Source organism: Columba livia, chromosome 6 (genome assembly GCF_036013475.1).
Source record: "Columba livia isolate bColLiv1 breed racing homer chromosome 6, bColLiv1.pat.W.v2, whole genome shotgun sequence".
Lineage (NCBI taxonomy): Eukaryota > Metazoa > Chordata > Aves > Columbiformes > Columbidae > Columba > Columba livia.
In genome coordinates this window covers 31,573,712-31,586,836 of record NC_088607.1, presented here as the reverse complement: position 1 = coordinate 31,586,836, position 13,125 = coordinate 31,573,712, and the positions used below count along the sequence as shown (strand labels likewise).

General features: G+C 37.5%; 1 protein-coding gene across 22 annotated transcripts in view; it reads left to right on the top strand.

Moving 5' to 3' along the window:
• FAM13C (family with sequence similarity 13 member C) overlaps positions 1-13,125 on the top strand; it is a 131,074-nt gene that overhangs the window by 109,968 nt on the left and 7,981 nt on the right. For 18 of the 22 annotated variants that reach the window (XM_021283510.2, XM_021283292.2, XM_021283265.2 and 15 more), the window contains 5 exons: positions 200-265; positions 5,478-5,688; positions 6,654-6,792; positions 8,165-8,246; positions 10,153-10,364. In XM_021283510.2, the coding sequence (XP_021139185.2) occupies positions 200-265; positions 5,478-5,688; positions 6,654-6,792; positions 8,165-8,246; positions 10,153-10,364 (710 nt within the window). The remainder of the gene's footprint in view (positions 1-199; positions 266-5,477; positions 5,689-6,653; positions 6,793-8,164; positions 8,247-10,152; positions 10,365-13,125) is intronic. The other 4 variants (XM_021283478.2, XM_021283607.2, XM_021283543.2 and 1 more) reach the window with 1 other exon arrangement.

Genomic DNA, 13,125 nt, shown 5'->3' with positions numbered 1-13,125 from the left:
AATGGAAATTAATGGCTGTAACCTTCTGTTTTTCTGAGAGGGAGTCTTGCTTTTCAGACAGGTTTTCAGAATCCTGACTCTCTTATTTTCAGTTTTAATATTTTTTAAAGTAAATTTATGCTTTTTGCCTCCTATGTCTGTATTGTGTGAGAACACCTGCCATATCATGTAATTCTATTTTTGTCGTTCTTTTTGTCAGAGAAATATCACTTCATTTCTCCTATTATTGATTTTAATTTAATGCATCAGCAGAGAGATAGTGAAGGTGAGTTTTACAGCATGTGGATTTTAATCATTCATGAACCTCTCTTATTACCCATCTGGGAAAACTGTGGTGTGTTATCTCTCCCCCTTTCCTCAATATTGAAAACAGTTCTTACAAATAAATAGCCCTAAGACTCGGCACTATTTTTGTCAATTCATAGCATGTAGTCACAGGGCTGGCAGAGTCGTGATGCTCAGTAGAAGAGGAATCACTGTTCCTCAAAAATAGGTCAAAGGCAAGATGACTAATACATCTCACAGATGAGTGACATGAATACACAAATACTAAAATTGCTCACCATGTATGGTACAAATTAAGGCAGATAGGTCAGTAGCCCCGTTACAATTGATGTTTTATGGCAGAATAAAGGCTGGGTTCAGAAAAACTTATTTCAAGAGCTGTTTGCTCAGAATTTTCAGGAAGAAATAAAAGTAAATTATTTACCGAAGAAAAACCACAAATAATAGTGTTCTACTTGGGAAATCCTAAAGTTTACGGTTTGTATTACACAATTAAGGAAAATTGCATGTGGAATCTAAACTATTATAAAGACAAAGGAATGTAAAAAATACTAAATATGCTGGATTTTAACTAAAACCCATGAATGCTTTAGCTCAGCTAGGCAAATAGCTTAATCACTCTGGATACAGGTATGGAACTTGCATGGGTTCTGGTCCCTTGGCGAGGGTCTGAGGCAGGGACAGATCTCATCTCTGTGCTGCACAGGCATTTTGCAGCCCACCCAAAATCTACACATAGTCTCTTCCTTTAAGGCACGGTCGATTTTTCCTCCTTTTCTTGTAGTCTACTGCATTGTTTTGTTCTGGTAGTTTCATAATTCATTGTTATGATGGTTCATAATTGTTTCCTTTGCTTATTTTTGCTGGTTTGATTGGATTTTGTTTTAATTCATACTGTCAGTGACCCCTACTTCCCCTACCCTCTCTAGCTCCTATTTACCTGTCTCCTGCTACACAGGCAAATACAGGATGATGTAGCATTTCCCTCACACAGTTCAGAGCATGCTTTGGCACTCTAGCACGTCAAACTTGTACTTTAATTAAAGCTTACTTATTTAATGGATTTTAATGTATGCTTATTCCTACTAACATCTGCTTCGTGGCTTGTATTTTTTTAATAACTTGACATTTTACATAGATAGGGCTAGTCCTAATTATGTCTTTTAAATTACTACTGAAATTTTTGATACATTCAGTTTAGGTAGTTTTCAGATGGGATCATTGGCAATTTCAGCTGGAACCTGGATTGAAGTTCAGTGATTTGTACCAGGCTAGGAACAGAGTTTTTAGAGGATGTGCCATACATACTGTGTCTCTAGTTATTAGTCTTTGCTCAGTGACTCTGGCAATACAAATTTTTATATTAACAATATAAAAAATCTATTAATTTTTACATAAACATGAGTGTGTAGTCTATTGAATTTATTTTGATTCACATCCCAGGCAAAAATAAAGAGAAAAAAGTACATTATGTGTATGGTGAGTGAAGCTAGAACAGTCTAGTAAAATGATAGGGTGTTTCAGGATGCAAAGTGTAGGGGGTGAACAGTATCTCTTCTCTCTGAGCAAAGTCAGCAATTTCCAGTTTACTCTTGAATACGAAAAAACTTGGATTAGAGCTGGCAAAATGAAACCATAAAGAATTGCAAGGGGGTATTAAGCCATTTTTCTTAAGGGGAAATAAAGAAAAGCAGAGTGTAATTTTTATAGCTTTTGGATATGAATACGCACCAAATATGTGACTTGAACCATGAGCAGCTGAACTTAACTGCAAGATATTCTAAATGTCTTTAAAATTAGAAATCCTAATGCTGGCGCTCAGGGACACCATGTTTTGAGGGATGAACACATTACATCTGCATAATCTTTTTATGGTTTCAGTGTATTATTGTTTTACTTAAAGTAAGGAATGTCTCATGCAAGAATATAGACTTGTACCATATGACTTGTACACATTATGAAACACACCACCTGCTATAGGATACCAGATCTTGTCTTTAAGTGCTGTGATGAACTCTTGTCAGTGCTAAGCTGGGCTGAGTAGATGAGATGGAATAGGTGCAGTTGAAGGGGCAACTTACTGCCTTGGCTAGAGGTGGCTTTAATTCCCAGTTTTGGCGAAAAACAGAGGCTAGATTAGACACATGAACACAGGTAGATGTTTGGTCAGTTCATGGGCTACACTCAGGATAATGCTTAGTGTCCCACTTAGGATCTATGCAGAACTAGAATCAGCATGATGGCCATAAGTTGTAATTAAGTATGGGCTTGGTTATAACTTGTCACCATCCTGATATGTTCCTCTAGTGTAGTAACCAGACCATGGAATGAATCAGTTTGGATGACTTGCTGACGATGTCTGGACATTAGGTGGTAATTTAATGTATCTGTGGTAGGGCTGGGACTAAAGCCTTTCCTGGGGCCATATCAAAGTTGCACCAGTTTGCAGGCTTCACTGGAGCAATGCTGGCAGGAAACCCTGGCGCCAGGGAAATGGAAGAGCTCTGGCATTTAGGAAATACTTCCAAATTCACCTGCCATGCAGGTTGTCTCCCTTTCATGTGCTAGCTGAATAGGAAAACCTCCTTGAACTCTCTGCAGCTGTTTGTTTGGTTTTACACTGGGGCTGCTGCAGCCACTACTTGTCCTTTGCATTTATCTTCCAGGAGTGTTTAGTCTTGAACATGTACTTTTCTTGCAGTTCTGAGGCTGGGTTGAGCCTCTTCAAAATTTCTGGTCGTAAATATGAAAATCAGCAGATGTCTGTCACCATATGGTTGATCAGCAGCACAGCCTGCCTCCTGCAAGACCTCAAATGTTGGGAACATTTTTCCTTCACCTATCACACACAGACTGGCTGATTTTTTTTTTATATAACATCATTTTCCTTTCACAGTGAGGACACTGCTACTTACTAGGACTTAAAAAAATATATTCCTTTTAAGAACAGAGCATGAGAAATAGTGAAGGTAATCTGTGTACTTCACAGTGATTATATGTTTTTCAAGTTCAAAGATGGTGAAATATAAGGAAGTCAATTTCTTCTCATTGACAATATTACGTTTCTCAGAAGTTGAAAACAAACAAACAAACAAAACGAAAACAACCAACACCCCACTAAACCAAAACCATTGATTTTTCAAGTCTTACAGTGTAAGGCAAGACTACTTGCCAGAAAAAGATGACACTTTCGTTTGCAGAACATTTCTCCCAGCCTGTATCACTGTATGTTGTCTGTGCAGGTTATTTGCTGTGACTGGTCAATGTTCTACCCTTGCTCCTCCCAGATACCTCTCTGGATCTCCGTATGGGAGGATCTGAATCTCATACATGATTTAGAAGTTTAGGATGTTGCTCTGGTATCTGGGAGAGTTGAATTTGACCTACAGAGTACGAAATACTTAAGAGGAAAGATGCTAGGTTGGAGTTAATAATCAACTACATTGCCTCATTGTGAAAATGCTTAACGTAATTATAATTGATGGTACTGTTAGAGTAGATTAACTTAGAGATACTGAAGTCACATGTAACTTTTGCATGACAGACGAATATACAATATAAAACGGGATGTTTATTGTCTGTAAAGCGAAACCAGTTGCATAGTTCCTTTTCAAATGATATTTTAGGCCACTGTAACTATTCTTTCTGAAATCAGTAGGTGCTTTCTATGAAGGGTGACAGAGCTGGTTTGCCCCGTCTCTCCCAGTGCAGCAACAGGGATTTGTAGCTTCAGTACCTGTTAGGCAGAGGTCAAATAAAATTTATTATAAGGGTTCCATTAAAATCCTGAAAGAAATATCCACCCACCATGAGAACGTCCTGTCCTATGTACAAAGAGAAAACTGATAGAAAGTGAAGGTGAAAGAACTTTTAAAACCTGCCTGCTCTTCCATGAGTAAATCCCTGTAGACTTGTTTTTCTGTGCAGTTTTAGACTTTCACTGAAGCCAAAAAACTGTGTAATGTATTAGAATGAATGCTATATTGCAAATAAAATAGTGATCAGAAGTAACATGCATGCTGTCTGGAAATATAAAATAACTGATATGAATTCAAAGGCTATATATATATATATATGGTTTTAGAGGAGAAAAAAAAATAATGTAGCTGGTGTAAAATATTATGTACTACGGAAACTGATGTAGGGGAACCTGAGACAGACAATACATATTTACACTGTTGCTTGTGGGGAGAGCTTTTATGAAAGCACAGAGCTTCTCCCAAAATATATAATCTGTTATAAAGTACAATTATCTGATAGCAAAAGTATCAGCTGGGCTAGATCATCCTCACCCAGTTCACCCATGGAAGGCAAGGAAGAAGATTCAATGTCCCTTCTTGTTAATGTACTCAGGTAGAGCAAAGTGAAGTCTTGGCATTCCCAGGAGGCAGGCTGTGGAAAGTGCCCATTATTTTCCATGTTACCCATTAACAGAATCAGTGTGATGAGGTTCACCAATTCCTACTTTTTCAGTCTAGAATAAATCATTCTGTCTTGTGACTTGACCATCTCTATAACACAAATTTTACCTATGGAGGCACTGAAAATGAGGTTTCCATTTATAGTAAAAGACAACATTAACCTGGTATCATAAGTGTGACTCCTCCAAGTAGCAGTCACTGCACACTACCTTGAATGGTACTGGTTGTTGTTATTTTCATATCTTATGTTGTTCAGACCCATGTATGTTACTTCAAACCTTAATGAAATTCTGCAGGATACTGCAAGGAACACTGGAGTTTCTTAGCATCAGGATATATTATATTTTTGATGTGCCTTTCACTTGACTGATGGACTAAAAGCTAAATCACAAAATGAAACTTGTTTTGTACATTCATTGTCTTCTGTAGGAATATGGCTTTCAAAGGCAAACAGATCTATGGAAATATAATTAATGTTTCTATTCTGGGAAACTCTCAATTTCTTATATTACCCTTCATAGTTTACAAACACACCCACCACCTTCCCCTGGGGAACTCAAAAATTCTTTTTCTTAAGCCAGTAATTGTCCTTTCTATTTTTCTCATCCTCAGTATTATTTTCATCTGCATGTGATACTTTGCTGAACTATATGCTGTTTACATTGAATAGTTATGCCTTGAATAATTCTGTAAGTATAGATTTGTATTTATCTAGGTAGCCAAATATCTTGTGAGTGACCCTTAGTCCATATTGTTTATATTTCTTTCTAGAGCCTGTGCCAGCCCACAGAGAGTGGCAGAATGACATGGACAGCAGCCCACAGGAACATCACTCCCTAGGGACCAGCCGACTGCTGTACCACATCACGGATGGAGACAATCCCCTTTTGTCACCACGCTGCTCTATCTTTAGCCAAAGCCAGAGATTTAATCTAGACACAGAGTCTGCCCCTTCTCCACCAAGTGCTCAGCCTTTCATGATGTAAGACAATATATTTTAATTCTGATATGTTTTAAATAGTTTTTGTATAATCCGTGATCTTTGGCTCTTCCTGGTTTTTTCAGTTATTGTTACATCATAAAAAAGAAATTGTCATGTCAGCATGTTTTCACATGGTTAATTTGCAATACCAGAAACAGGATCTAGCATTTATTCAGTCATAAAACAGAGCAATATTAGTTAAAGTCTTTGTTAATTATAGTTAGCAATTATTAACTAACTTTAACGTTAGTTAATAATTAGTCTGATGAGTGAACATAAGACAGAGAGGCTTATCAAGGTACAATACTAAAAATTTTAGCTGTAATAGAGCTATAGCTTGAGTCATTCACTAATTATGGGAGTGTCATAGAGTATATAACAGTCCATATATGTGATCTCCAGAAACCAAGCTGTGAGTTTCAGACAGAAACTAAACTTTCTTTAAAGCTTATACACATAGCTGTCAGCTGCATATGAATAAGAATCAAATCTACCTATTTGCAATTGCAAGAAATCAGAAACTAAACTACCTTCAAAATGATAATATTTATTGGCAGTAATAAACACCACCCTGAACTTACTTTTACAAATCATGTTCTTACAATCTCCCGTTACACCTGGAAGATTTGTGAAGTAAGATGTGGATGTTAAATGGAAATACTGAATCAGGTTGTGACCTACTAGATTAAAATTTTGAAAAATATTCAAAAATCCCACAATTAATTAAAAAAAAAAAAAAAAAAAGAGAAAGAGAGAGTGAAAGACAGATGGTGAACCCATCAGTATACACTAGGGGTACAAGCAAAAGCAATTATTCTATGCCTGCTTTGTAAAACTAAACTATCTCGGTTCTGTGAAAGAATTCAGCTGCCAATTCTGAAGTGCTGGGAAAGCATTAGGTGAAACAAGGCACGGTCCATTAGAGCCAGTTCTTTGATGCAGCTACTATGCTTTGGCTTTTGCAGGCCAAGAAGTTCTTCTAGATGTAACTGTGAAGAGTGCAAAGAACCACAAACAGTAGCACAACTCACCAAGCACCTTCAGAGTCTCAAGAGAAAGATTAGGAAGTATGAAGAAAAGTTTGAGCAAGAAAAAAAATACCTGGTAAGATAACAATTGAAAAGATAAAGGGAAATACGACAAGATGCAATCGCGAATCCCAGTGTGTTTAAAATTCTGCAAAACAATATGAAAAAATGGTATTTTTGGTAAAATGAAATAGGAAAATCATCAATGAAGGGATATCTTTTTATCAGATTTCAGTGTAAGCAGTAGTTCTGGGACTCTAATTTGCATTCTATTAGGATTACCTTAGTTGCAAAATATCCATAGCTGATAGGCTTAGGAACCAAATTGATTCAAAAGATGAAAAGCTACTTATTTACTTTGTAGAGGTCATTGGCTTGGAAACAGTTGCTCTGCTGTGCAGATTCATTCACACAGGCAGAGTCCTGTAAACCTCCAAAGCACAGGGCTCAACAGAAGTTAATGGCAGAAATTAGAGAAATAAAAGTTGTGGTGTGTTTCTGTGGGGTTGTTTGAGGCCGATGGTGTCCTCTGTGCGGTGTACACAAGATCATTGCTCATAATGAGCTGGTTTGTGTAACACCAATTGTGCAGTATGAACATCCCAAAACATCTGTGATGCTACAGATGTGTACAATGTGAAACAGGGAAGTTTGTGATATTTTATGACTACATCAAAAGGAAAGTTCAGCTAATTTGATGTTACCTTGTAATCTCGACAGTTACTGCAAACTTCAGTGTACATTTTTACATTGTACTGCTCTATAGTCATCATATACTCCTACGAGTAATATTTCATACTTAAACAGTCATCACACTCTGACCAGAAAAGAAATTATTTCAGAGTTTTAATTTTACAAAACTGTTTTACTATTTTAGATATCTGAGTTTTGAAGATCCCATGTGAATTGATTTTAATTTGGAGACAATTTCTAAATGCAAAAAAAAGAACTGATGTACAAAGCTTTTGTTGTTTGTTGCTTTTGAAATCACTCTGTTGGACAGGATTTTTTAATTGAATTAGTTAACCAGTTCAGTTGAAACATTTAAAATGCTGTTTCCCAAGAGAATCCCTGCCTGAAAGCAGTTAAGGGACAGAATGCTTTGGTTGCCATCCTGGAAATCACTTAGGAACTTGACTACCATCAGGTATTTGTTCAGTCCTTTTGAAGCCACTGAGATTACTCCAATTAGTCAAGGACTTAATGTTTTCTTTAGGATCAGAGCCAAAATACTCAGGTTTATGTAACACTGTGACACAATGGGTACAGATAAGGCCTGATAGATCAGTACCATGATGAAGCCAAATCCTCTGCATGACACTGTGATATAGTGCAGTTGAAACTCCAGACATTTTTTAGCACATTGTGCATGGATAAGTTTTTATCTGTTTGATTGTATAACCATCAATTCCTTCTGTTTTTATTCTTCCCATTTTCTTTACATTTAGCCTTCACATGGTGACAAGACTTCCAATCCTGAAGTTCTGAAATGGATGAATGATTTGGCCAGAGGTCGTAAGCAGCTCAAAGGTACATAATAGCAAGTAGTTCCACTTTATTGTTGAAGCTTTTGGAAGTGTGAAAGTACCTGGAATATTTTAGTGTTCCTTTTTTGACCTCAGAGCTCTACTCATTTTTCACTAGTACGTGGCGATAATTTTCCCAATGACATCCAAGATATTAGGTGATATGACTTGCCTTCATTCCTAAAAGCAGGGATTAAAATAAGCCCATTCCGCCCTCATCACAAAGCTAAAAAGGGGAAAGGGAAAAGGACATCATCTCTCCCTCACCACTTTAAACATTCATGCAAAAGGCAATGTTATTCTGAATATTTTTATGTGTCTGAAGTACAGAACTACAAAATTAAACTGTCCTTGTAATAGTACAAATGTAGGTGCAAAATGTTGCTTTAGGAATGAGATTACACAACTCTAAAGCTCTTATTTGTTTGATCATAAAAATAGACCTTTCCCTGCTATCAGATTCACTCTTGGGGGTCTAGTTTTGCCCTTGACTGTCTGCATACCACTCCATTAACGTCTGTGGGTGTATCACATGCTCGCCCTCAGGGAAAATGTAGCCAGACTAATTGATTCTTTTTTTTTTTAAGGCTATTTATAATTTATCTAGATCTTTTTTCCCCATTATAAATGGATTCTCACTACTAATTAAATTGTAGTATTATGTTTCATCTCTGTTTTGAATATAGTTAAGAATGTAGATATAGAAGGCGTGATTGTGGTAAATAAAGAATTAGAAACTCAACTTTCAGTAAATATCTTCTGGAAGGTTCTCCCTTTGATAACAGGCTTTGCAATTACTGTATTATTTTTTTTTCCTCTTGAACTTTGTGTTACAAATCCAGGAAGGGGCAAATGCGAGGAAATGGCCAAACTACGTAGTTAACTTTCTGAAAAATATCTCTCTGACTCAACCATTGCTTCAGCTAGGCAGAGGTCTAGCTTTCATAGGTCAGCCTGACCTGCACACCCAAAACGCCTTGATCCTGTAAACAACCCTGAGTTTATTATCCTGAATAATGGCACTGCTTTTAAGTGAAGTAAGACTCATGAGGTTCATGAGACAGGTACAACTGAAATGGAAAAACTTGCAAGTGTTTGTAGGTCCTCCTTCAAGTTGGTAAGGCTTGTCCATCACTCCTAGCTCTATGAGTTTAATAAAAATTACTATTTTTCTCAACAAACCTGGCCTGTATCCTCAGACTGTCACAGCTTAAAATATATGTTACTGTTTCTGCACAGATTTCAATAAATTTAACACGTTTGGAGCCATTGATCTCTGCCTTGCCCAAGGTCCTTCACCAGCCAGACATATGCTAGGAACAAAGCCTGGTTTTACAGGGGCTAAATCAGACCTTAATTCAATTTCTTTGTTGCTCTGTGTAGGTCCCTAGAGCTCCAGGGTCTTTGGCTTGATGTCAAGCTTATATACTTACATTATTGCTTCCTGGGAAGCGAGGACACAACCTATATGTCTTCTTGCAGGGTTGTTCAGGTGCTCCTCTGCCAAGGGAAGTAATTTAAGCAAAGTGGCTGATTCTCCTTGTGAGGACCAGCTCAGTAGCCTGGCTGGGATTCCTACCCAGAGCCCACTCTTTAATCCACTGCCTCACTAGTCCTCACCCATGGTAACACCTTTTATGTCAAAGATGGGCTTGGAGGAAGAAGATAAGTACATCTGTGCTATAAGTTTCATTGGTCTGGACACAACTCATCCCTTTACCATTGGATTTCACTTTAACCAAGCAAAAGATACAACATGTTGAAGTGCAGCAGTGCTACTTTCCTATGAAACTGTGGAATGATAATAGTCGTATATAAGAAGTAGGGATGTGTTTTTTCTTGTAGTGTCAGAAGAAACTTCTTTGCAAATATTTGTAATCTATTTACTTGCCAAGTAATTTGCCTTTCAGAGCTGAAACTCAGAATTTCAGAAGAGCAAAACTGTACCTCAAGAGCACCCCAAAGACATGATCATCATGAAAGCACTGGGACCTCTAAAGGGGCTGGGACACAGGAGACCACAAGCGTGGAACCACCTCCCTCAGTAGAAGACACCGTGGATAGTGTATTGAGACGACTAAAGGAGAAAAGACAACACTTCAACCTTCCTGAGACTATTAAGGTATTTAACAAGTATGGCTGTTTCTTTCAGAACTTTATAATTTGATGTAGATATTAGTTCACATATAGCTGTCTCAGGCTACGCTGGTGGATGTGCATCCTGTATCTTCTGGCACTGTAGTGCATTCTATCTCTAACATGATAGGAACTCTAGTGCCAACTTCTGAAGCGACTTTTCTGTGAAGTGTTGCAAAGAAAAAGAGGCGCAGAAGAGGCGCAGAAGGTTTTTTCAAATCATGCTAAATGCTTTTTGCTCAGAGATGCACGTATAAAACTATTTGCCAGGCACTGCTGAAACCTGCCTACCTGAGGAAGTGCATAGTCCAGTGTGTCGAAGATGGTGACAGCAAAAGTAATCCCATCTTGAGTCCACAGAAACTGTGTGACTAAAACCATTCTGAAGTTATTTTGACACTGAAGGTCCTCTCTCACCTGAGAAATGCTGAAAGCCTCTACTCGTTCAATCACTCTGCACTAAGCTCACATGGATAGCACAACTGTCTGCTTTGCCTTTCTGCTCCTGTGCTGCCTCTGCTCTTCCACCTTTTCAATTACTCTTCTAAATGTAGGACCAATATTCCATGAAACATGCTTGCTTGTCTGGCCAATCTATTTTTGTTTTTAAATCAGTACCTATTTTAAACTTCTGCTGTACTTCCACACTACTGGTATATTATAGGGTCGGTCTGAGGCTGCTGTTCTGCAATACATGTTGTCCATAAAAGTACTTCTGTTTTGGCTATTTTTGCTGTCCTATTTGTGATGCTATACAGCCAGGCAAGGCAGTAAATCCTCTCCTCAAAGGTACCTAAAATCTAAATGTTGACAGTAACATTCAGACTCTGGCTGATAAACAAAAAAGGGGAAGGGGTGAGGAGGACAAATAGGAGTGAAAAGAACCCAAATGCTAAATCATGCAAGAATTAAGAAATTATTCTGGGTGGATTTCAGTAGCAGAAAGTACCCATCAGAGATAATTTTTATTTTTTTCTTTTATTTTGTTTCTATTCTTGGTTCTTTAACAATTGGTTACTGTATAAAAACTTAAACTGTGCATGATGATGCTGTGCTTCTGAGATCTTGAGCTCTGCATACATGACTGACTTTTTAATTGCTTCTTTTCATAAACGTTTTGAAAAATCTGCAATGGAAAAATGTTTCACAACCAGAACTCCCTTGCAAGAAAACAAAAGATGACAACAAAACCATGCTGTTCTGTATATAGTCCTAAAATCCCAACAGTACAGACTGTATGATAGTATTTTTAGTTCTTTTTATATATATATATATATATTTTTATATATATATTTATATATAAAATGCAAGGAGTGAGATCAGATGACACCAAAACAGATGTCAGTGAGGAAGTCTTGCCCAGAAAACTCTCTTATAAGATTAAGTTGGGTGTGGGTCTCTGTCCCATACGTTTTTCAATTAATTGAACTTCTCCTGATTTTCCCAGAGAGAACCCCTAAATCTGTGCAGTGCCAGTGCTGACTTGAAATATTCTCATACAGAATTCTGTAGTGTGAATTAAATATTTGTACAAGTTAATATTTTAAAATATATTTTTAAAGAACTTATTTATTTAATAATTATACAAAACATCATGGAACAGAGGCTTGAAAAAGAATAATATGAAGTCAAATTGATCTTTTTCAAAAAGAAGTATTTTAGGAGATCCTTAAGTATAACATTAAAATGACAGGTTTTTTTATTATGCGTCATCCTGGACTTTTGGGGGAGAATAAGGTTTATAGCACTGATGATGTGAAATTAATTAAGCATATCTGCTGGTTACAGTAAAGATCAAAGGCTTCATCTCAGCTACATGCAAGTTTGGCATTCCTGTAGATATTTGTTTTGTGTTCAGTATTTTATTTTGTATATAATATTTAGATCTTGTACCAGAGTCTGAGCTAGATTATTAGTAAACTAGTGGCAGCTGAAGGTTTCTTTTTTCAGTACTGCTATTTTGGGCAAGGATAGTCTTTCCATACAAGCCTGCTCAGTTCTCCCCAGAAAATAAACTGTGGGAAGCCTCTATGACCCTGTTGAAATACAAATGAGAGACCGAGTGTCCTTAAGAGGTGCAGAGTAAAACCCTGAACAACCCAGTATGTCTAAAGAGGACAAGTTACAAGATCTGAATATGAAATAGCAGAATGTGGCTTTTGGAACAAAACACCCCTCCTGCAAAACAGAGAAGACACAGAAAAAATTTGGATTCAGCAACCCATATAGGGATGGTTGTGTGTTACTATTTGTTTGTTACTTGCTCCTGGTGCTGGGCGCTGGTGATTTATTTAACAATTTACCTCTTTTCAGGAAGAAAAAGAAAAAAAAAATTAAGATCATGAATTTGGAGTTCAGGAGCCAAAGAAACATAATTTATAATTACTCAGAATAAACGCCAAATCCCTAAAACCCAAATTCAAATCCCAGCTCCCGATTTTAAGCCAATCTGGATGTTTAATGGCTGGGGATGAAATCGCTGCCCCAGTCACAGGAGGAGCAGCCCTGGGCTGCTCAGCTGGGGCTGCAGTCAGGCTTGATCTGACCCTCAGCTGAAGTCAACTGGTACTGTTCTGTGGGTGTGTCCTGTGCCTTGTTGCCTGACTTTAACGTTTTTCTTACTATTTTTGTGTTAAATACCACTTTGTAGTGAGCCACTGCACACCCCCAAGGGGCAGACTTAACAGGTGCTGGGAAGCCGGGCTCATTGCCTGCATGGAAACAAAGCGCTGCCTCTGAGACCAAAA